This window comes from Rhamphochromis longiceps, linkage group LG23 (assembly GCF_057381845.1).
Source record: "Rhamphochromis longiceps isolate RC_006_pf linkage group LG23, R_longiceps_female_GT1.1, whole genome shotgun sequence".
NCBI lineage: Eukaryota > Metazoa > Chordata > Actinopteri > Cichliformes > Cichlidae > Rhamphochromis > Rhamphochromis longiceps.
In genome coordinates, this window is record NC_140578.1 from 42,893,807 (window position 1) to 42,917,005 (window position 23,199).

General features: G+C 42.3%; 1 protein-coding gene and 2 non-coding genes across 3 annotated transcripts in view; 2 read left to right on the plus strand and 1 right to left on the minus strand.

Moving 5' to 3' along the window:
- The window catches only part of rnasel2 (ribonuclease like 2), a 33,654-nt gene extending 29,211 nt beyond the window's left edge, over positions 1–4,443 (plus strand). Inside the window, exons 4-5 of the mRNA XM_085399313.1 lie at positions 3,494–3,713; positions 4,358–4,443. Of these exons, the coding sequence (XP_085255439.1) occupies positions 3,494–3,713; positions 4,358–4,443 (306 nt within the window). The remainder of the gene's footprint in view (positions 1–3,493; positions 3,714–4,357) is intronic.
- A 6,779-nt stretch (positions 4,444–11,222) lies between these two features.
- On the minus strand, positions 11,223–11,341 carry LOC146642721 (5S ribosomal RNA). The gene has a single exon (XR_014909847.1). It is a non-coding gene; the product is annotated as a 5S ribosomal RNA (ribosomal RNA).
- A 319-nt stretch (positions 11,342–11,660) lies between these two features.
- Positions 11,661–11,779, plus strand: LOC146642722 (5S ribosomal RNA). Its single transcript, XR_014909848.1, has one exon. It is a non-coding gene; the product is annotated as a 5S ribosomal RNA (ribosomal RNA).
- The last annotated feature ends 11,420 nt before the right edge of the window (positions 11,780–23,199 follow it).

A 23,199-nucleotide genomic window follows, 5' to 3' on the forward strand; every position in this document is an offset into this window, starting at 1 on the left:
CCCTGTATGATTGAATCGAAGGGGTTAGAACAGGGGTGGGCAACTCCAGGCCTCGAGGGCCAGTGTCCTTGCAGGTTTTAAATGTGTCCTCAAACCAGCACAGCTGATTTAAATGACTAAATTAGCTCCTCAACATGTCCTGAAGTTTTCCAGAGGCCTGGTAGTGAACTAATCATGTGATTCAGGTGTGTTGACCCAAGGTGAGATCTAAAACCTGCAGGACACCGGCCCTCGTGGACTGAGATTGCCCACCCCTGGGTTAGAAGGTCGTAGGTCACGATGCATGGTCTCACAATATGCGGCCTGATGCTCTGATGCGACCTGAATGCTCACACTGTGCGTGTATAACGTGAAGCTTATAACACAAAATCTGTCTCTCCCTCTCTATCTTTAACACACACACACACACACACACACACACACACACACACACACACACACACACACACACACACACACACACACACCACCATCAACTTTGCAAACTTGCTAATGAAAAACATTGACCAGACAGCTGCAATTGAGCAGCAATGTCCATCCACCTCTTTTCACGGTTGTTGCGGTCGTGATAATTTTGTGAGGCCACATTGAAGAGGCTTGGACGAGTTGGGCCTCCATCGCTTGTGTCCAGATCACACACTGCACTGCCATGCTACGTCTTTTTCATTTCCTTTTCTGTGTTTGTCCGTGTGCAGTGTGACAGGTTGTGTTAAATCAGCTCGTGGCACCGCTTCAACGGTGCGATACCCTCATGAGGGGCGACCAGAATTTCTAACAGGTTTGAAATTCTGGTCGCAACCATATGATTGCTGATCGGGAGCTGGTCGTGAGGTGTTAATTGCTTCTCGTTACCCCATGTGTACTACACGATATATGACACACGACTAAGGTGCACGACTGAAAATTCATCTTAAATTGGGCCAAAAATCCCACAATCTGGCCCAATTTTTGCTAACCACTTTGACCAGCTTTAGATCAGAGGGAATTTGTCATTACTGTGAACTGAGAGGATCCCAACCACAAAAAAGCCATTTGCTTCTGGAAAGAAAGCTTTATGGGAAGACTAGACTATGACTGAGCTATATGGCCACAATGACAACAGTATGTTTGGTGTATCAAAGGTGATCCTTTGAAATCTGAGAACACTGCACCAGATGTTAAGCCTGGTGGTGGAAGGATCATGCTCTGGGGCCGATTTGCTACCAGTGGTACTGATCAATTGCACAAAATGGATGGAATAATGAAGGAGGAGGACTACTAAAGTGAGTTTACAATCCATAATTGCAACTGACCTTCAGAGATAGAAAACTTCTATATTCAATGTTACGCCAAATCCTCAACTTATTAGTAAAAGAAAACAAATTTCATTATATAATATGTTCTGATAACATTCAGTTGGATCTGATTTACACATCAGAGGCTTGGTCAAGTAAATGAACATTAAAGAAAGAGCAGAAAACACTGCATGAGAAAATATTCAATACGTGACTTTCAGCAAAGCCGTGCTGTCACACTGTGGTTAGACTGAGGGTTTGTCAACCGTCAGATGTCAATGCATCACAGAATTTTTGCTAACCACATTGTTCTTTTCATGACCACAACTCAGCACCTTGCAACCTGGTAATGCACCATGTGCCAAAACTGTGAACAACTGAATCTATTCTGAGAGCAGAAGAAACTTCTATGAATGCAATAACTCTAGATGTTATCACACTAACTAGATACGTGATAATGCAATCTTTGTGTACCAAATGCCACACACTGATATTTTTTTTTCCCAATAGGAAAAGGGAGTCATGTTTTATTTTAAAGTTTTGTTGTTTTTTTGTTTTTTTCTTGCATCCTTATTTCTTCCTGCATTCAAGGCCCAGTCACAGTCCACACCTTAACCTAAAATTCAGTGCAGGGAACTTGCGAGAGCTGTACTGAAATAAATACCACAAACCTCAATGATCTGAAGAAACAATGTAAAGAAGAGTGAGACAAACGTCCTTGTGAAACACTGATAGTCATACAGAAACAATTTGGTGACGCTATTGCTGCTGAAAGGTGGCTCTATAAATGACTGAATCATAGAGTGTTCTTAGTTTTTCAGAGTATGCTATAGATGCGTATGAAAACAATCTTTTCCACATGACTGTATGTTTGTTTGTTGTTTGTTCTTAACAGTGCAGCAGCAGCTTCCTGGTTAACAGGAAGTTTTAAAAGACCTGATCAAATGTCATACAGGAAATTGTTGTCAGTCAGCTCAGTGCAGGTTTCCCCAACCTGTGTTTGAATTCAGACTTGACATGTTGTCCAGTTTCAGGCAAGGGAACTGAAAAGTGTGCTGAGGATAAATGATCAATTAGGCAGATGTAAATGAACTCATCGCCTCAGGCTGGTCGCTCTGACATCACCCCGGAGAGCTGGTTCTTGCTCATCTTCGGCCCCAGGTGAGCTCATTGCTGAACCCCTTTCAGTTCACCTACTACACCAACATTAGGGTAGATGATGCTGTCATCCACCTCTGACATCAATCCCTCGCTCGCCTGGAAAGTGCTTGGGGCTCTATGACAATCATGTCCTTTGATCTCTCCAATGCTTTCAACACCATTATACCCACAATCCCTAAGGACCAGCTGGATTACACAGGTGTGGACCATCACCACATGGATCCTGGTGAGTCTTACCAACCACCCTCAGTACACAAGTGCCCATAATTATGTGTCTGAATGGGAATTTTGCAGTATAGGTACGTCACACAGGGAACAGTCCTGACTCCATTTCTATTCACAATATAAACAATAGACTTCTCCTACACTTTTGATAAATGATTCCTGCAAAAGTTCTCTGATGATTCAGTAATTACTGGTAAATGGGGACGACAGGAAGTACAGATGACTGACTGAAGACTTTGATGACTGGTGCCAGCAGCTCCGCCTCCAGATTAGCACTGGGAAAACCAAGAAGCTGGTAGGACAAACATTCTCCACCTAAGAAAAGTGAACAGGGAATAAACATTAAGATAGAGGACTCAGAAGCAGTGTGTTCATCTGACCAATAAACAGTAGCAGACACATCTCTACATCAACTGTTCAGAGGAGACTGTGTGAATCAGGCCTTTATGGCCAAATAGCTAAGAAAACACTACTAAGGAAGATCAACAAGCAGAAGAGATTTGTTTGGGCCAAGAAACACAAGGAATGGACATTAGACCGGTAGACATTCATGCTTTGGTCTGATGGGTCCAAATTTGAGATCTTTGATTCCACCTGCCATGTCTTTGACTGATACAGAGAAGGTGAACTGATGGTCTCTACATGCATGGTTCCCACCATGAAGCATGGAGGAGGTGTGATGGTGTGGGGGTGCTTTGCTGGTGACACTGTTGTGGATTTATTCAAAACTGAAGGCACACCGAACCAGCATGGCTACCACAGCATCCTGCAGCAACATGCCATCCTAACAAGTTTGCATTTAGTTGGACCACCGTCTTTTTTCCCCCCAACAGGACAATGACCCCAAAGACACCGCCAGGCTGTGTAGGAGCTATCTGACCAAGAAGGAGAGTGATGGAGTGCTGTGGCAGATGGCCCGGCCTCCACAGTCACCTGACCTAAACCATATTGAGATGGTTTGGGATGAGATGGACCGCAGAGTGAAAGCAATAGAGTCAACAAGCGCTCAGCACCTCTGGAAACTCCATCAAGACTCTTGGAAAACCATTTCAGGTGATGACCTCATGAAGATCAAGAGTGTGCAAAGCAATAATCACAACAAAGTGTGGCTGTTTTGAAAAATCTAACATATAACATGTTTTGAGTTATTTTTAACATTTTGGTTTGCTACATCATTCCATATATGTGTCATTCATAGTTCTGATACCTTCAGTGAGAATCTACAATGTAAATAGTCACGAAAATGAAGCACAATTTTGTCTTAACCAGGTAACTTTAGGGTTAGCTCTGGGTCTTATGTCCTACAAAGGTGATTTGCTTTTTACTGGGGTATATTGCCATGGTAACTTGTGCTTTAGACCCAATCTGTCCCAGACTGGAGCCATATCTGAATCCTCTTTTTATATTTTGTCTTTACTCTTAAACTTTGCACCATTCCACTGAATGAGGCACAGACTGTATCTGGAGACAAACTAAAGTGATTCCACGTCTCTTCTGTTAGTCTGTGAGAGAGTAAGCTTTAACATTTGAATGTGTCCAATCTGATGTTTCAGAGCTTTAATGTGTAGCAACTGCCTTATAAATAATTAACTCAATTTAATCTGTTTAATCCTCTCTATGTGCTAAATGTTTGTTTTAATGCAGCATCATTCTCATTGTTTTAACAGTGCTGCATTTTACATTGTCTCTGATTGCAGCAGGCGGCACTCATCATGTTGTGTGGAAGAAGACTTCAGCTGAACAACAACACATGACATATTACACCCAAGTTAACAAAAACTAAGCCAAATGCGTTCTCGGTATTTTAAAAAAATGTAATTATTCTGATTGTTTACCTATTTTTTAGACACCTTTTTTTTATTTATATAAAAATAATTTCAAACAGCTGCCTGCAAATATGCCTCTTTACCATTAAGCCAGGTGTGAATGACAACCTGCAGCTGCATGCTGTTGTGGTCATTGGTGTCACATTAGGTTTTGAACCACAAACAGAGACGTTTCTTAGAACTGGTGGGCTAGTGATGTAGGTATTGATGTAAATGATTGCTTAAGGCGGTGCTACAGCAATGTATAAAAACTGAAGCTCCCAGAGCCAAATGTTATTTGTTCTTCCATAACTGAGATGAACTGTAACCTGCTCAGGTAGAATTTAATAACAGCGTGTCTGAACTGCACTTGACTTGATCTCTGCTCATCTCCAGGCTTCTCATTCGGTAAGAACTCGTTGGCTTTTGCATAATTAATTTTAATTAATTAATTTTGCATAAACATAATTTATTAAATTTAATGGAGTTAGAAGTTAGCAGGAAGTTAGCTCGCTAGTTTCCATCTAAACATAAGCCTGTTCTGACTGAGAGATTTCTGAAAAAATTCTAACGTACAGCTCTGCTATCACTTCCAACATAAACGAAGACAGAAAAAAACAACAACAGTGACTCTTGGTACTGAAGTTGGGCTAGCTGGTATATAATGATGTGCTACCTGATTGCTAGTGACACAACTATGTTAGCATAACATAACCACAGTGAAGCTGGAGGATAAATGCTAACTTTTTTCCACTCCATAAAAAATAGGGTTCCCGATGGTTAGGGACAAATGCAATCGCATTTGTCTAGATGCCAACCCGAGGCCTGGAGTTGCCTACCTCTGGACTAAAGTCAACTCACTTTGGTAATGTAAATATAATATGGCCAATATTATAGTTATTATATTAATCATTATTAGTTATTACAGCATTAAACTTGAACTCGGGGTCAAAGATTCAAGTTGCAGTTATTTATATTTCCTATCACCTTAAATCTTCACTCAAAGACAAGTATCTTTGACAGTGTATATATATAGATGTATTATATATATATAAGAGACAAATATTGTTCTTTTAATATGTTGGCATTACTAAATTTGACTCAGTGCTTACATATATGTAAAAACAAAATGTACGAGCTGTGATAACTGTGTCTGATAGAATGAAGAGTAGACTCATATATAAAATATTCCTTTATTGGGTGAGAAAATCAGACCATGTCATAACTGCTTTAAGTCATACAGAATAGATATCAGAGCCTTAAACAGGCAGACTTCTGCTAAATGGGTCAAACTGGGCAGAAAGTATACAAACTAGAGATGGCACGATACTACTTTTTTATGTCTGATACCGATATCATAAATTTGGATATCTGCAGATACCGATATGAATCCGATATAGTGTGTTTTTTAATCAATAAAACTGTTTTTTTAATATCTTGCTGCTTTTTGTATAAGTTAATACTCAAGTTAAAAAAAACAAAGAAACACTAAAGTTATTCTGTTATACCTGTATGCAAAAAATACACTGCACCCAAAATATTTCATAGTTCAACAATACTGATCAATCTAATAAACTTAAAACTACTCCATCCTCCCTATTCTGGTATTTTAAAGAGTAAGCAACCTAACTAATAGGGTTCTAAAACTCCCAGCAACCCCCCCCCCCCCCCCCCCCCCCAAAAAAAAAAAGAAAACAGGGAATCACCCTCCACTTCATGATGCTTAATCGACGTAATCAACTTTGATTTGATGCAGTGTGAAATAAAATGCACAGAAATCAATTATTTTTTCAAGAATAATTAAATAGATTCAACATCTTTCTTCAACAGAACTGCAGACTGCACAGATGGTTCCCAAAGGAAAAAGTACTACAGCTTACTAGGGTTTATTAGACTTAATAGTTACTATATACAGTAATGGACTTCTATACATTTTACATCAGATTATTTATTAAAAGCGAGACATTTTAAATAAAAGAAAAGTATGTCTCTGTGCCCCCCCTGTCACGGTTCTGGGTCCGTCGGACCCAGTAGTTTGAGTTTTATTATGTTTTGGTTTTAGTTTGCATCAGGGATTGTTTTCTTGTTCTCTTGTAGTGTTGATTATGATGATGTTTATTATTTGAGTTTCATGTTTCTGTGGTGTTTAGGATTTGTTCTTCAGTTGTGTCTGCTTAGTATTTGTCTAGCTCCATGTGCCATTTTCTGTCTGTCTCTCTATGTCGAGTTTGTGTCTTAGTGTGATGGTTGCTTGTTCCTGTTTTATTGTGATGGTCTGCGTCTCATGTGAGTGTGTTCAGTTTTACCTTTGTCTCGTCTTGTTGATTATTCCCAGCTGTGTCCACCACCTGTGTGTAATTCCCCTGTGATTCTCTGTGTATTTAAGTCATGTCTGCCGTCATTGTAGTTGCTGGTCCGTCTGTGTTTCCACCCTGCTTCATCTGTGTGTTTCCCTGCAGTCTACCATCATCTGTTTCCGCCCGCTCTCATTCATGTCCAGGTTCGTGTTCTATAGTTAGTTTGTTCCCAGTTTAGTTTAGTCATTGCTCCGTTCGCCGTTTGTCCATTTCCTTTTTGTGTTTAATAAACCACCCTCACACCCATACAAGTGCCTGCGTTTGGATCCTCCTTTATTTTCCACACGGCTCATCTCACTCGCCGTGACAGTACGGACCAGCCAGATATGGATCCAGCGGCATTCACCCCACCCACAGAGCTTCGAAAGCTCATAACGGACTCTGTGTCAAAACTAATCAACCTGTGGCTCAAGCATGAGGGAGAAGCGTTTCTCTACGTTCTGGAAGTCAGGCTGCAACAGCTTATCACGGATTATCCCTGGCTATTGGACTCACTGCACCCTCTGGTACAAAACTTCATTCTCCACGAACTTCACCTCCACCCTCCAGGCGCTGCCGCTACCGCTTCCCAACCCAGCCCGCCGGTGAAGGTTTTGCCCGGCCCGCCGGAGGTTTTGCCCGGCCCGCCGGAGCAGTCGGCAGGGAGGAAGCGACGTTCGCGTCACCGGCGCGGCGCCCCGCAGCCGGACTTCAGGATGTCAAATCGGCCAGCTGTGGTGAGTGAAAGGGACACTTTTGTTGACTCTGTTGCTTCTGTGACTGTTGTTTCTGGGGCATTTTTTCGTGTTTCGACTGAGGATAACAATGATTTTTCATCCATGCCCATAGCATCTAAGACTGCCTGTTCTGAACCCGCGTTCCATGTTTATGACCGTGTCCGTTCCATTGTCCCTTCCTCAATTCCATCCCAGTCAAATGCCAGGCCTGTAACGCCGCTATCAGTTCAGCCAGCCACTCCACCACCTGTTACTACTTCGCTACCTGTAGCTCAGTTACCACCAGTTCAGCAGCCTGCCCACTCATTTACCCAGCCTTTATCCTCACAGCCTCATTACAAGCAGGGAACACACTCCACACAAACTTTTGCTGGTTCATTTAAGCTGGCCATCTCAGAGACAGTTGCTCCCTCTAGGGCCTCCCCAGAGGCTGGGTGTCAGTCACCAGCCAACTCTGGACCCCTAGAGGTCAAGACACCAGCACCAGCAGCCTCACCGGAGAACTCACCTGAACAGTCTCGGCTCTCAGCACCCCCTGAGAGCTCAAGTGAGTTCACCCGTCCGCCTCAGTCCTCTGCTGAGTGTATTGGGGAACACTTCCAGCCCTCTGAGGACTGTATCCCACTGTTGCTGCCTGAGTCTAGCCACGGTGCTGCTCAGTCCCAGCCAGTGTCCACACTGGCAGAGGTCTCCGTACCTGCTGCTTCAGAGACTGCTTTCACTGGAGGGCCTGAGGAGCCCGTCCAGTCTCAAGCCACGTCTGCTGGAGGGCCTGAGGAGCCCGGCCAGCCTCAAGTGTCGTCTGCTGGGGGTTTAGGAGAACCCAGCCAGCCTCAAGTGTCGTCTGCTGGGGGTCTAGGAGAACCCAGCCAGCCTCAAGTGTCGTCTGCTGGGGGTTTAGGAGAACCCAGCCAGCCTCAAGCGTCGTCTGCTGGGGGTTTAGGAGAACCCAGCCAGCCTCAAGCGTCGTCTGCTGGGGGTTTAGGAGAACCCAGCCAGCCTCAAGCCTCGTCTGCTGGAGGGCCCGAGGAGCCCACCCAGCACATCCTCACATCTGCTGGTGGTCCTGGAGGACCCAGCCAGCACATCTCCACATCACCTCCTGCAGCATCACCGCCGTCAGGTTCCGCAGCCGTCCCGCTGCCGTCCCGCTGCCGTCTTCATCATCTTCGCCTGGTCCAGCCTCCGTGTCTTCAGCATCGCCTGGTCCAGCCACTGCTTCGTCCTCGTCTGGTCCTGCCTCGTCTGGTCCTGCCTCGTCTGGTCCTGCCTCGTCTGGTCCTGTGGTTGCCACGCCGCCGTCGGTGCCAGCTCGACCCGTTCCGCCTTGCCTCTGCCGGCCGTTTTCCGGGCCTCTAAGATGGCGTCATGGCCTTCGGGGACTGCCTCCGGAAGGTGTTCGTCGCCGCCGCTGGCATCGCGGCCGTCCTCCGGACCTGCTCGGTGGCCGCCACTGCCTTCCACGTGGTCGGCCTCCGGAACTGTTTGCCCGCCGTTGCCGTGTGCACGGTCGGCCTCCAGAACTGCATTCGCGCCGCCGTTGCCGTCCGCACGGTCGGCCCCCGGACCTGCTTCCTCGCCGCCGTTGCTGCACGCACGGTCGGCCTCCGGAACTGTTTGCCCGTCGCCACCGTTGCCGTGTGCACGGTCGGCCTCCTGAACTGTTTGCCCGTCGCCACCGTTGCCGTGTGCACGGTCGGCCTCCTGAACTGTTTGCCCATCGCCACCGTTGCCGTGTGCACGGTCGGCCTCCTGAACTGTTTGCCTGTCGCCGCCGTTGCTGTGTGCAGGGTCGGCCCCCTGAACTGTTTCGGCTCTTGTGTTGTCGGCCCCCGGACTTTACTGTGGACTCGTGAATGGTCTTGTTTTGTGTTGGCCTGTTTTTGGTTTATTCTGGTCTCTTGTGCTCCTTGTTTTTTTGTTTCGGTGAGTGTGTTCAGTTTTACCTTTGTCTCGTCTTGTTGATTATTCCCAGCTGTGTCCACCACCTGTGTGTAATTCCCCTGTGATTCTCTGTGTATTTAAGTCATGTCTGCCGTCATTGTAGTTGCTGGTCCGTCTGTGTTTCCACCCTGCTTCATCTGTGTGTTTCCCTGCAGTCTACCATCATCTGTTTCCGCCCGCTCTCATTCATGTCCAGGTTCGTGTTCTATAGTTAGTTTGTTCCCAGTTTAGTTTAGTCATTGCTCCGTTCGCCGTTTGTCCATTTCCTTTTTGTGTTTAATAAACCACCCTCACACCCATACAAGTGCCTGCGTTTGGATCCTCCTTTATTTTCCACACGGCTCATCTCACTCGCCGTGACACCCCCCCCCCCCCCCCCCCCCCTTTTTTTTTTTTTCCCTGTTAATGTCCTATCGGCCCCCCTGGCTAAACTTTGCAAGATCTACCCCTGCACAGTTACCAGCCGTCAGCTCCTGGTGTAGAAAGTAATAATTTTTTAAAGGATGACGTGAGGGTTAAATAAATTCAAACAACAGCTTATCAAGCTTAAACGTGCTGCTGTTGTTCAGCTGCTGGTTTCCTCTTTCTGGTGCAAAGTGGGCCAAAAACAAACAAGAGAGACGGAATTGAAGTAGCAGCAGGAGAGGGAGGGAGAGAGAAGAGGCAGTCCCTCCATATATCGGTTGTTAAGCTTAACGTGGGAATGCTTTACAAACATTCAGAGATGAACTTACACATTTGCTTTACTTCTCTCTGGGATCACTTCCACAGAGATGAAATGCTGGTTTGGCAGCGAGGCTCCAACTGCTCAACCAGACCGCCGACAGGTCTGGCACGCCACAGCAGCTCTATCACGTGACGCATACTGCTCTGACGTGCTATGGTTATGAGCCGAGTTATGCCATGTTGCAAGTTTTGTCAGGTGCTTTTTTGATATTTAATGGATCGGATTACATTTTTTATTTTTCTCCGATATCCGATCCAGTCATTTACGTCAGTATCAGACTGATACATAATATCAGATTGGTTCATCTCTAATTAATAAACTAATACAAGTAGCCACTGGTTGCACTGATGTGATTAGACTCTTGTGAGTCATCAATCTCTCAAATGTCCTTCTCTCTCCTCCAGGGAAACATCTTACCGACCAGAGCTGCAAGCCACTTCCTCCAAATATGATGAAGGTGTGTGATTTTCAGCAACAGGGACACTTTCCAAGTTTCAGGAAATGATTTGTGGTTAAAGTAGCAGGACTGTCGAGCACATTTTTATATTTCAAGATGCCGTTTTTAAAAAAAGGAAAATATGACAGCCAAAAGCTTTGTACCTGTGCAAGTCTGTCAGATCGGTGCATTTATATGAATATGACGCAGTGTTTTTTTTTTTCCTGTAAAATTCTGTAAACTATAAACCAAAACTGTGCTTCTGCTTTTTATAATTATATTAAATTCAACATGTCACATCTTGTTGTTGTTTTTTCTCTAACTTACTTGTCTCCATGTTATACTCTGCAATAGTACTGTGATTTGTGCATTTAATCTGTTATTGACAGTGAGGTGCTGCTCTAGGTTTTATAGTAGTTACTGTCAAAAAGAAACATAACTTAAATATTCCTTGATTAGCATCTAGGAAATGATCATTGAGGCGCTTTTGTGCTTCAAGGAAAGCAGGAGGAAACTAGAGACTACAGGAAGGAGTAGTGAGAGTTTTATCGCCCTCTGCAGTTTGTGTAAGTGCAAAAGCTTACAGCACCTGGTATTCCCAGGCGGTCTCCCATCCAAGTACTGACCAGGCCCGACCCTGCTTAGCTTCCGAGATCAGACGAGATCGGGCGTGTTCAGGGTGGTATGGCCGTAAGCGAAAGAAGAGCACAGAAACAGCCTTTTTAAACATGCTGTGATGACACATGCACACGTTTTCTCTTCTATATAGAAGTTAAAGTCTCCAAACGACAAAAATGTTAGAATTACAAAACACACGGTTCTATAATAATCTAACATATGTTATTATGGAGATGTTACTGTGGGAAAAGTATTTCTGCAGCTCAGTGTTGAAGCTGCAGTTAACAACGAATAGCTGCATGCTTTCGCTGTAACATATAAAGCTTGGCACAATAATATATATCAAACTGTGAGACACTTGCCACTTATAAAATGCCCTTTATATAGCAAAGCTTTCGCTTACGGCCATACCACCCTGAACACGCCCGATCTCGTCTGATCTCGGAAGCTAAGCAGGGTCGGGCCTGGTCAGTACTTGGATGGGAGACCGCCTGGGAATACCAGGTGCTGTAAGCTTTTGCACTTCCACACACAAACTGCAGAGGGCGCTGCTGCTCACTCACAGAAAACAGAACCAGAAAAAAAAACTTCATTAAAATGCTTATAAAAATAAGGCATTTCGCTTTTGTGCAAAAGTTGATAATCATCTCACTCTTATCTCACTCTATCTACTTTTCTGGTGTGTATTTTCCAGCAGAGGTTTAGCTCTGTGTCAAGTGTCTGACATTTTGTGGATGTCAGAGAGCATCATTATTATTTCCTAACTTTAGGTTTCAAAACAGGAGGGAGACTGATATTTACTCACAGTAAATATCAGTCTTCCTCCTGTTTTCTATTTTGCAGAGCCTTATTGATGAGCCACAGCTGTTGTTTTATTTTCTCCCCCTGATATCTGTAACTTTATCATTTAAACTGTTGATATGGCTCCAAGCAGCCCCATTAACTTTGTAATTGACTTTTGTTTCCTCCTTTCTCCTCTCTATTATTTACTGCCGATATATTGTGAGTTTATATCAGTAGCATTTGAGCAAAACCTGGTGAGGATTTAGAAGAGCTTCAACATCCCATTAAATTCAAATTCAAATTTTATATGTCGCATACACAGTCATACACAGTACGATATGCAGTGAAATGCTTACACAACTGCTCGTGACCTAAAGAAAAAAGAAAAGGCTATGAATAAGATAGGAAATAAATATGAAAATTTATGGAAATGAAGAAATATAATGTCCAGTGTTGTGCAATCCACATTATGTCTTGTGCAGAGCAAATATGCTTAAAGTGATTTAAGTGATGAAGTGAAAACAATGTCCAGAATGTCCAGTGTGTGTGTAAGAACCATATGTGTGGGTCAGTACTGTGTGGTGGTGTGATTGAGAGACCGTATCGCCTGCGGGAAGAAGCTCCTCCTCAGTCTCTCTGTGTTGGTCTTCAGGGAGCGGAATCGCTTCCCTGACCTCAGCAGAGAGAACAGTCTGTTGTTGGGATGGCTGAGGTCCTTCACGATCTTCCTGGCCTTGGTCCAGCACCGCCTGCTGTAGATTGAGTGCAGGTCAGGGAGCTCGGAGCGGATGGTGCGCTCAGCTGACCGCACAACCCTCTGTAGAGCTCGTCTGTCCTGCATGGTGCTGTTCCCGAACCAGGTTAAGATGTTTCCCGCCAGGATGCTCTCTATGGTGCACGAGTAAAAGTTCCTGAGCACCTTGGAGGGCAGTTGGAAGTCTCTCAAGCGTCTGAGGTGGTAGAGACGCTGACGGGCCTTTTTCACCACGGTGTTGATGTGACAGGACCATGACAGGTCCCGCGTGATGTGAACTCCGAGGTATTTGAAGCTGTCCACTCTCTCCACTGGGCAGTCGTTGATGACAGGGGTCTGGTAGTTCCTCTCCTGCTTAGTGCTGAAGTCCACTATCAGCTCCTTTGTCTTACTGAAGGAGGTTGTTCCTCTGGCACCAGTTCTCCAGATTCCTAATCTCCTTCAGGTAGGCCGTCTTGTTGTTGTCAGAGATGGGCTTTGATCTCATGGTGAAATATTAAAAAGTATACACATTAAAATCTTTTAATATGAGGTTGTACAATGTCTTAAATTGACATGGCTAATGCCTATTAACTTCTCATCAGTGATCATGGATGAATAATGAAGGAGGAGGACTACCGCACTAAAGTGAGTTTACAATCCAACATAGAAACTGACCCCCTGAGATGGAAAACTTTTATATTCAATGATACTCAAAATCCTCATTCTTGACTTATTACCAAAAGAAAAAAAATTATTATATGTTCTGATGACATTCAGTTGGATCTGATTTACACATCAGAGGTTTGTTCAAGTAAATATATTCAAGTCAAGTGAAATAAAGAGCAGAAAACACTTCATGAGAAGCAATGCAAAACGTGACTTTCAGCAAAGCCGTGCTGTCACACTGTGGTTAGACTGAGGGTTTGTCAACAGTCTGATGACACTGCATCAGAGACTTGTCTTTAAACACTTTGTTCTTTTCGTGACCACAACTCAACACCTTGTGAGTGTTTGCAACCTGGTAATGCACCGTGACCCGAAACTGTGAACAACTGAATCTGTTCTGAGAGCAGAAGAAACTTCTATGAATGCAATAACTCTAGATGTTATCACACTAACTACATGTTATAATGTAACACTTTGTGTCATGTAAAACTCTGAAGTCAAGGTTATAAATGGCTGTTTTTGACAACTTTTGAGTTTACCTTTATATATTTCACTTTTAAAACTTTACAGTCATCATTTCATTGTGACTAAATCTAAGCAGGAATGTTTTTTAATCTCTATAAAAACGTTTTTAATCAGTCAATTTTAATATGAATTGAAAAATATAAATTGTATATTTCAAAACTATGTTTAAGTTGCTGATGCTTTTAACTGGACTTGGAGTATACATGCATAATAAACTGGACTGGGTTAAGAACACAGCTGCACTCTACAGGAAGGGCCAGAGTCGTCTCTATTTTCTGAGGACAATGCTCAGGATTTTTTCCAAATCTGTTGTGGCCAGTGCCATCCTCTATGCTGTTGCATGCTGGGGCAACAGGTTGACGGTCACAGGTGCCAACAGACTCAAACTGATCCGCAAGGCCAGTAATGAGTGGAGATGGAGATGGACTCCTTCAGGGTGTCTGAGAGGCAGATGTCGTCCAAGAAAAGAAGATCATTCAATGAGAGACTGAGATTACCCAAATGCACCACTGAACAACACAGGAAATCATTCCTGCCCGTGGCCATCTCCCTGCACAACTCCTCCATCTAATACAGTTATACCCGCTGGCACATGTTCTACAGTAAAATAACAAATGACATAATTCACAAGTTAGAGTTACAGTTTTTCTCAGTCGCTTTGGTGCGTTTCTCAGATCAGAATTGAAATTCTCATAACTATTAGTTCAACCTCCACAACACTCAGTCATTTGTGCACATCATAGTAGCAATTTCTCCTCTCTCTGAACAAACTGCAAATGATTTTGGACATGAATCAGTTGCTTCCATACATTTCCCTGCTGCTTTCTGACATTTCCATTTGCTTATGTCATGTCAGTCAAAAGTAATCATACCTATGGATGCTGAATAGTCGTTCCCAATAAAACGAATAGTCATACATCCATTGCTTGAGTCATCACACACAAAATTGTTGAACTAGTTATCACATGCCAAATATTGGCCATCTGTCAAGCAAATCCTATACCTTTCTGTATCATTGTTCCTGGAAATGTCTCCGAAATTGAACAATTGATCTCGGGTGAATTACAGCTGTCACTCATGAGGAGGCGTGTGAAAGTTTAGTTGTAACCAATGACAAACAACTTGTTCACTGTCAATAATGGATGAATCCTGTGAATCCCCAATTGGCAAGCATATATAAACTGCGCAGGAGCTAGTGTGTACCATTTCTACACTTCTGTGACACAAAATGGAAGGTCAGCAACGTGGAAGAGGGGTGAGGATGCGGGGAGGAAGGGGAAGGGGAAGAGGGAGAAGAGGCAGATATAGGCGGATTCCTAATGAAATAAGGGCTACAATTGTGGACCATGTTGTCAATCACGGCCTCACCATGGAGGAGGCTGGTCGAAGGGTGCAACCCAATATTGGAAGAACTACTGTCAGTTCAATCATTCAAACATTCCGTAGGGAAAACAGGTATGCAAACAGTAATACACTGTACTGTACTGTGCCATCTCAGACACATCACATGTTACTGTACTGTATTTGCAATTTCACAAAAAGTTCACTCTGCACCACATAGGATTGTAAGACAACCTCGCGGAGGCGGAAGAGGGCCCCTTTTTACCCCACAGCAAGAAGAAGCCATTTGTGCAATGGTCATTGCAAACAATGCAATAAAGCTGAGAGACATACAAAGCGCTGTCATAGAGAATTACACGGTATTTGGCAATATTGAATCTGTTCCAATTTCAACAATTGACAGAGTACTCAAGAAAAATTAAATCCACATGAGCAAATGGCCCTGCTAGCAGCCATGGATGCAGCATGTGACGACATCACAGCAGGGTCCTGCAGAGGATGGATTCGCCACTCCAGGAGATACTTTCCTCGCTGCATTGCGAGGGATAACATCTGTTGTGATGTAGATGAAAATATGTGGCCAGACAGACAGGAACGTCTGGATGTGCCAGAATGATTTACTGTACTGTTACATGTGCTGTTTATTGTTCACATTAGTGCACAGCTCTACCAAATGGGTGATTTTATGTTTACATGTATTCTACAGTGAACAAGTGACTGTAGCATATTTTTCTTTTGCACAATTCTGTAGGATTACAAACACTTCTACACAATGGAAATGTGAAACGTACGTATTCAGTGTCTCAGTTACTCCCAAGACTCCCATAACATCTACAGTGACTTTACTGCACATTTCAGATGGCTGTACAGGTAGGCCATAGTGCTGTCGTCAGCATTTTCAGGTGTCACCAATTGTTTTTGCAATGGGAAACACTGAAATTATAAACTGTCATAGTGGAAACATGACAATGCCATTTGACTATCTTGTTCATAAAGATGGTGTCAAGACTTTTCATTTTGATGGCACTGACAGTTTCATTGACATGGATACTTGCTTTTGAGGTATGGATAATCAATTCTGTGCATGTGACGTGCTTTTGCAGGCTATCCACTAGGTTTTGCAGTTTGCACTAATTGTTTTGGGAAATGCACTAACTGCTGTGCAAATGTTAATGGTGTTCTGAGAAACGCACCAAAGCGACTGAGAATAACTGTAAATGTCAGTCACACACATTTCCCCTCACCTCTTGATATTTGTGATTGTGTGATTCGTGTGTATAGATAGATAGATAGATAGATAGATAGACAGACAGATAGACAGACACACACACAGACAGACACACACACACACACACTTGGAGCAACTGTAATCCACATAATTTCCTTAGGGATTATTAAAGTAATCTGATTCTGATTATTCACTTTAAATATGAATACCACACCAGACAGCTCATATTATTCAGAAAGCACCTTTATTGCTTCAATGCAAATTAGAAGGTGATTAACAGCCAGATGCTGCTAATCCACTGCATTTGAATAATTGCTCATCAGCATATGTGAGCAGCTCTATAAAAGCAAACATTTTGTCAGTTTGCTGGTCTGGAGTATTCAGGTGTTTGTTAACACAATGTCATAAATGTTCCCAGGAACGGATGACCCAGAAAATTCACCCCAGGGTCAAACTGTGCAGTTCTCAGAAAAAGCTCAAAAATCCAGAAGCTACATCTCAGACTCTACAGGCCTCAGTTAGCAAGTTAAATGTTAGAGGCCATGACAATTAGAAAAAGTTTGAATAAGTGTGGCTTGTTTGGAAGGGTTGCAAGGAGACAGTCTCTGCTCTCTAAAAACAGCATGACAGCATGGCTGCAAGTTTAGTAGCAAATTTGCAAAGCATAACAGCACAAACACCGCATACCAGCTGTTAGCATGGTGGTGAAGGGGTGATGATTTGAGCTTGTCTTGCAGCTACAGAACCTGGGCCCTTGCAGTCATTGAGTTTTCCATGAAGTCCCTTGTATACCAAGTAGTCTACAGTCAAAACTGAGTTTTGGTAATGCAGCAGGACAAAGATCCCAAGCACATCAGCAGAGCTACAACAGAATCAAGGTGTTGCAATGACCAGGTCACAGTCCACAACTCAACCTGAAAAACAGTGCTGGGAACTTAAGAGGGCTTTACATAAACAATACCACAAACCTCAATGAACTGACGAAACGATGTAAAGAAACGTCAGCCAAAACAACCGTGTGACAGACTAAGAGTCATACAGAAACAATTTGGTGACACTACTGCTGCTAAAAGGTGGCTCTGCAAGCTACTCACTCATGTACAGTGCTTAGTTTTTCAGAGTACTCTATAGATTCCTATGAAAACACTCTTTTCCACATGACTGTATGTCAGATAAAAGAGATATGATCTGTGAAGAGGATTCTGAGAAGAGAAAACATCTGGGGACCTGTCCCGAAAAGTTCATTTTGTTCATCTGGACGTAGAGTTTTCAGTAGCAGGAACGCTCTGTCACTCATCCGAGTTCGACTTCAGACTTCTTCTGTCTCAGCTCAGTGCAGGTTTCCCCAACCTTTGTTTGAATTTAGACTTTACATATTGTCCAGTTTCAGCAAGGGAACTGAAAAGTGTGCTGAGGATAAATGATAAATTAGGCAGATGTAAATGAACAACAGCTGCAGGCTGGTGGCTCTGACATCACACCTGATGGACACCTAGAAGGCTAGATTCAATTGTTTTGGAGTTTCTGAAGACCGTCTATGACTCTGGGGTGACATCAGTCATCTTTTATGGTGTGTTCTGCTGGGACAGCTGGGGCTTCCCTCTTTCCCCTGCTGGGATGGGCACGCACACGTCGCTGAGATGTGTGGTCTCAGGTAACTGGTACTGCTGGAGGCTGCAGGTGACATAGTCATACTATACCAGTGTAATAACTGAAATAGAAATGAATAAATAAACAGATAACATAGTCACATGAACAAGAGGAGCCTATAGAGATTCTAAGTAGCTGATCTTGCAAAAGCAAAATGTGTTCTGCACCACAATGCATTCAGGTCACAATTCTGATTGCAAAAGCTGGCAGATAGGACAGGATATTAAAAATAAAACAAAAACCCACCTCCCACCACATGCAGGTCATCCTAGCAGCACTGAGCAGCTCCTACAGTGACACGCTGCTGCAACAACAGTGTGCGAGGAGAAATTTCAGATATCTTTCCAGCTGCTGTCAGACTCTACAATAGAGTCTTAGTGCCCACTTTAAAATTAGGTGTATACAACATCAGGGGAATAACAACACGTGATATATTACACCGTGCCATTATTTACTTAACAAAAACTAAGCCAAAAGGCCGTTTCTGCACTTTTTTCACAAATGTCAATATTTTTTTATTTACTTATTTTTAAAACATGTGGTTTATTGAATTGAAAAAAAAAAATAGCTGCAATTGTTGTAACGCGAGCTATGAAAGACAACCTGCATCTGCAGCTGTGGTCACTGGTCCTCACATCATGTTTGCAGCATGTTCTGAACCACAAACAGAGCAGTGCTAACTGGTGGGCTGGTGATGTAGACACTGATGCTAGTTAATTTAAGGTGGGGCTGCTGAAATGTTTAAAAGCTGAAGCCCCCAAAGTTTTACTTGTCTGTGACACAAATGAGCTCCAACCTGCTCGGGTAGAATTTAATAACAGCTGAGCTGCACTAGACCTGGTCTCTGCTCATCTTGACTCCTCGTTTGGTAAGAACTTTTTATTTGCATATTTAAAATCTTTTATAGACAGCATGTTTATTTTGAATAACTCGATCTCCTGCCACACTTATACTCACATTCACTAACCAGATATGGGCTTTAAAACATGCATCATCTGGGTTCTGTGACCATGAATATCGTGCATAAGAAATGTGCATGCACAGGCAGAGGCCTATCTTTTTTTATTTATGTTCAAATAATGTTCAATTTTAATTCCCCCTTTAGAGCATTTCATTTACTGAAGACATCTTCACCATCCGCTGTTCCAGATGACTGACTCGTGCCTGAACTCCTGCAGGTTAATCTACCAACCACTGATCAGTAAAGCAAAAAGTCCTCAGTTGGAAATGTTTGCTTAAAAGTTTCATATCTTTATAATATAAATAATTATATTCAGCAAGAATGTTGTCATGACTGAGTGCAATGACCGTTTCCCTCTGTAAGGTTCAATGTGTGGATGCAAGTAGAGAAGTTGTCTTTAGATACACCTCATGAATAGGGGTGGGTTTTTATAATCGATTTATCGATTAAAATCGATTCTGGCTTGGATAACGTGAAATCAATCCATTAAAATCCTGAATTGATTTTTTTAAATATAAATTTATTTTGCCCGAAATGCCAGAATCTCTGGTGAAAGATCACAAACTTTCAACAACCACCAAACAGCTAAGACAGTAAATGAGAGCAGGAACACGGATTCTGCACAAAGATGTAAACACACAGCGCGGAGCGCGGATCAGAATCAGTTAGATGTCGCCTTTCTCACAGTCGGGGCTGAAAGCCGACAGCTCGCTGATTCTGATCTGTCGGCGGGTCCGCGCTTTGTGTTCACGCCCTTTTTGCGCTGATCATAAAGCTGTTAGTTTTATCTCTCTCCAAACAACATTGACTGAACCAGCAGCAAACGAAGCAGCAAACTACGCTTCACATAAACATCGTCATGAATTCACTCTGACTTTTGCTGTTTTGCTTCCACCACGATGCACAGCTCTCTCTCTATGTCTGTCTGTTGTCTTGCTTGTTACACAGAAGTCTACCGTTGTTTACAGGCTGTCAGCTGCTGTTTTACTTACTTCCGAAAAGAAAACCCAATTTCTGCCGTTCAATACTAAACAAATGTAAACTTTTTAAAATTATGCAAAATGCAAAACGCTTAGCAGTGTCTCTAATAAAACCGCGGTAATGTCAGAAGTAACGTTCATATGTTGATTAATGGTTTTCTTTCATTTTTGATGTACTGCAGAATATTTTTATAAAATCCCAGAACAGTAAAACGCCTTCATGTTTTTCTGTGTTTTATCTTCAGCTACTTTGACACAAAGGCATCTGCTGTGATGCTCACACCTCTGATAACGTCTTGTGTGTGTCAGCTTCCTTTTTATAGATACAATAAAATGTACTGTACTGATCTGAATTATAATATTTCTGACTGTCCAAATTTCCCAGATTCAAATTGAATCGAATCGTGGATCGAACTGATTCGGTACCTTGTGAATTGGAAGCGAATCGATTCTAGAAATCAGTGACGATACCCTGCCCTACTCATGAACTCATCAACTGAGAGTTAAAAAAATCATCAAATTTATTTAAATGACTTGTTGTTAATTTCCACTACTTTACATAAAAACTTCTGTCACATGGTAAATGGCCTGTATTTGTATAGCGCTTTTACTAGTCCCCCCTAAGGACCCCAAAGCGCTTTACACACCCAGTCATTCACACACTGGTGGAGGCAGCTACAGTTGTAGCCACAGCTGCCTTGGGGCAGACTGACAGAAGCGAGGCTGCCATATCGCGCCATCGACCCTTCTAGCCAACACCAGTAGGTGAAGTGTCTTGTCCAAGGACACAACAACCGAGACTGTCCGAGCTGGGGCTCGAACCGGCAACTTTCAGATTACAAGGCGAACTCCCAACTCTTGAGCCACGATCACCCCAAATGAGCTGCTATGCAGGCATATTCAAATATTTCTAAGATTATAAGGTCTTACCAGCAAACTCCACAATTTTATTTGTGTCTTCGTGAAAAAAGTCAAGTTTAATCTTGTGAATGTAAAAAATTATTAGGTAAAGCAGCCCCTTCATAATGTCTACATGCTACCAAATGTATGTAAATGATTACAATTTCCTGTTTTAAAAAAATCAAGTAATACTTTTAAAAATTACACAATATTATTGTTCAACATGTCCTCCGTGGCTCTCTGAAAAGTTTCAAAATATTTACTAAAGTAAAAATTAGACTGGTTTTGATATTGAATTTTTGGAAGCTGTTATATTGATATTGATTTTTTATTTTTATTTTATTTTATCATTTAATGATTTTAAAAGTCATCATTAAAAGGAATAAGAAAGTAATGACACATGTTTTTAGTTAGTTTCATTTACTTTAATTATTATTTTTTAAATGATCCTTGGCGCATATATTCCTTTCAGGCACTCTCCAATAACCTGCGGTCTTTACAGTGAAGACACGCAAACATCAACCTGGAACATAACTGTATGAAAATATATGATCCGTATTCGTCTTAGTTCATAGTTACACTGTTTAAAATAGAATATTAAATCAAACAGCGGTAATTACCTGTCCAGCAGAGATTCGCTAGCTCTTGTTTCATTTCAAGCTCAGTTAAATTATTTCTTTCTGCTTTTCCTCATCAGCGATCTTCCGTCTTTTCTTTTCGACTTGTCTCTCAGTCCGCGCTTCCTGCTCAAGTAAGTCAGCCCCCTCCTCTGGCGCGCATGCTCTGCGCAGCGCGTGCACCACAGGTGTGGAGAAGTACTGATTAGTGCTCCAGTTTCAACATAAACGCTTCCAGAAAGCGAAACATGCTCCTTTTCAGACTAAAATATCAACGTTTCAAACCATACTCCAGGGTTTTTAGTTCACCGTTTACGAGGTTTAACAAGAAAATAAAAGACAAATCTGAATGTTTGAAAATGATTTGAAAAAATTCTGTAAAGAATGGATCAGAAATACTAAAATTATCCTTTTACTTAAATTTAGTTGCTTTATTCATTTGTTACATAAGTTAAACAAACTTATGTGGGTTTCTATATAAGTCAATAAAGAAACAAGAACAAACTGAGAGGTTCTGGAAGCGTGGAGTTCAGTTTGCAAATTTATCTAATGCAAAAAACATCTATGAATAAAACTTTTTTTAATTATTATTATTTTTATTTTTTATTTTGAATAAATGAATAAAACTTTGTTGGCCAGCAACTTTTCAAAAAGACAAAAAAGAGAAAAGCTGGTCATAAAAAGAAGCTATTATCTGGGGGGAAATAATCATTTGATCCTCTGCTGAGTTTGTAAGTTTGTTCACTTATATTAAATGATCAGTCTCTAATTTTTTTTTAAAGTATTTTCATTTTGATGTAATGAGACAGAATATCAACCAAAATTGAATAAAAAATGTATTTGCTAAAATAAATGAATTGATTTATATGTCACTGAGTGAAGTAAGTATTTGATCTCAAACACAACTTAGTACTTGGTGGAGAAACCTTTATTGCCCAGCACTGCGGTAATATGTTTCTTGTAGTTGGTCACTGGGTTTGCTCACATCTCAGGAGGGATTTTTTTCCACTCCTCCTTCCACAAACTCTCTAAATTCTTTAGATTTCTTTGCTGCTGTTTGGTAACTTTAAGCTTCAGCTCCCTCCACAGATTTTCTTCAGGACTGAGGTTTGGAGACTGCCTTAGCTCCACTCCATGTCCTTGTGCTTCTTCTTTAGCCACACCTTTGTTGCATCAGTGGTATGTTTTAGGCCATTGTCATGCTGGAAGACCCATCGATGACACATCTTCAGTCTTTTGCCTGAGAGAAAGTGGTTCTTGTCCAAGATTTTGCAGTACATGGCTCCATCTACTGTCCGCCTCAGTGTGGTGAAGTCGTCTTGTATCCTTGGCAGAAAAACAGCCCCACAGTATAATGTTTCCACTTCTGTGCTTGACAGTGGGGATGATGTTCTGTGGGTTACACTCAGCATTTCTCTTCCTCCAAACAAAGTGGGCTCAGTTCATGCCACAGAACGCTTGTTGGGTTGTCGAGGATCAAAAACTTACTTCACTCAATTATATGCAAATCAGTGAAAAGAAATCATGTATTGTGTTTTTTTTCTGTTGG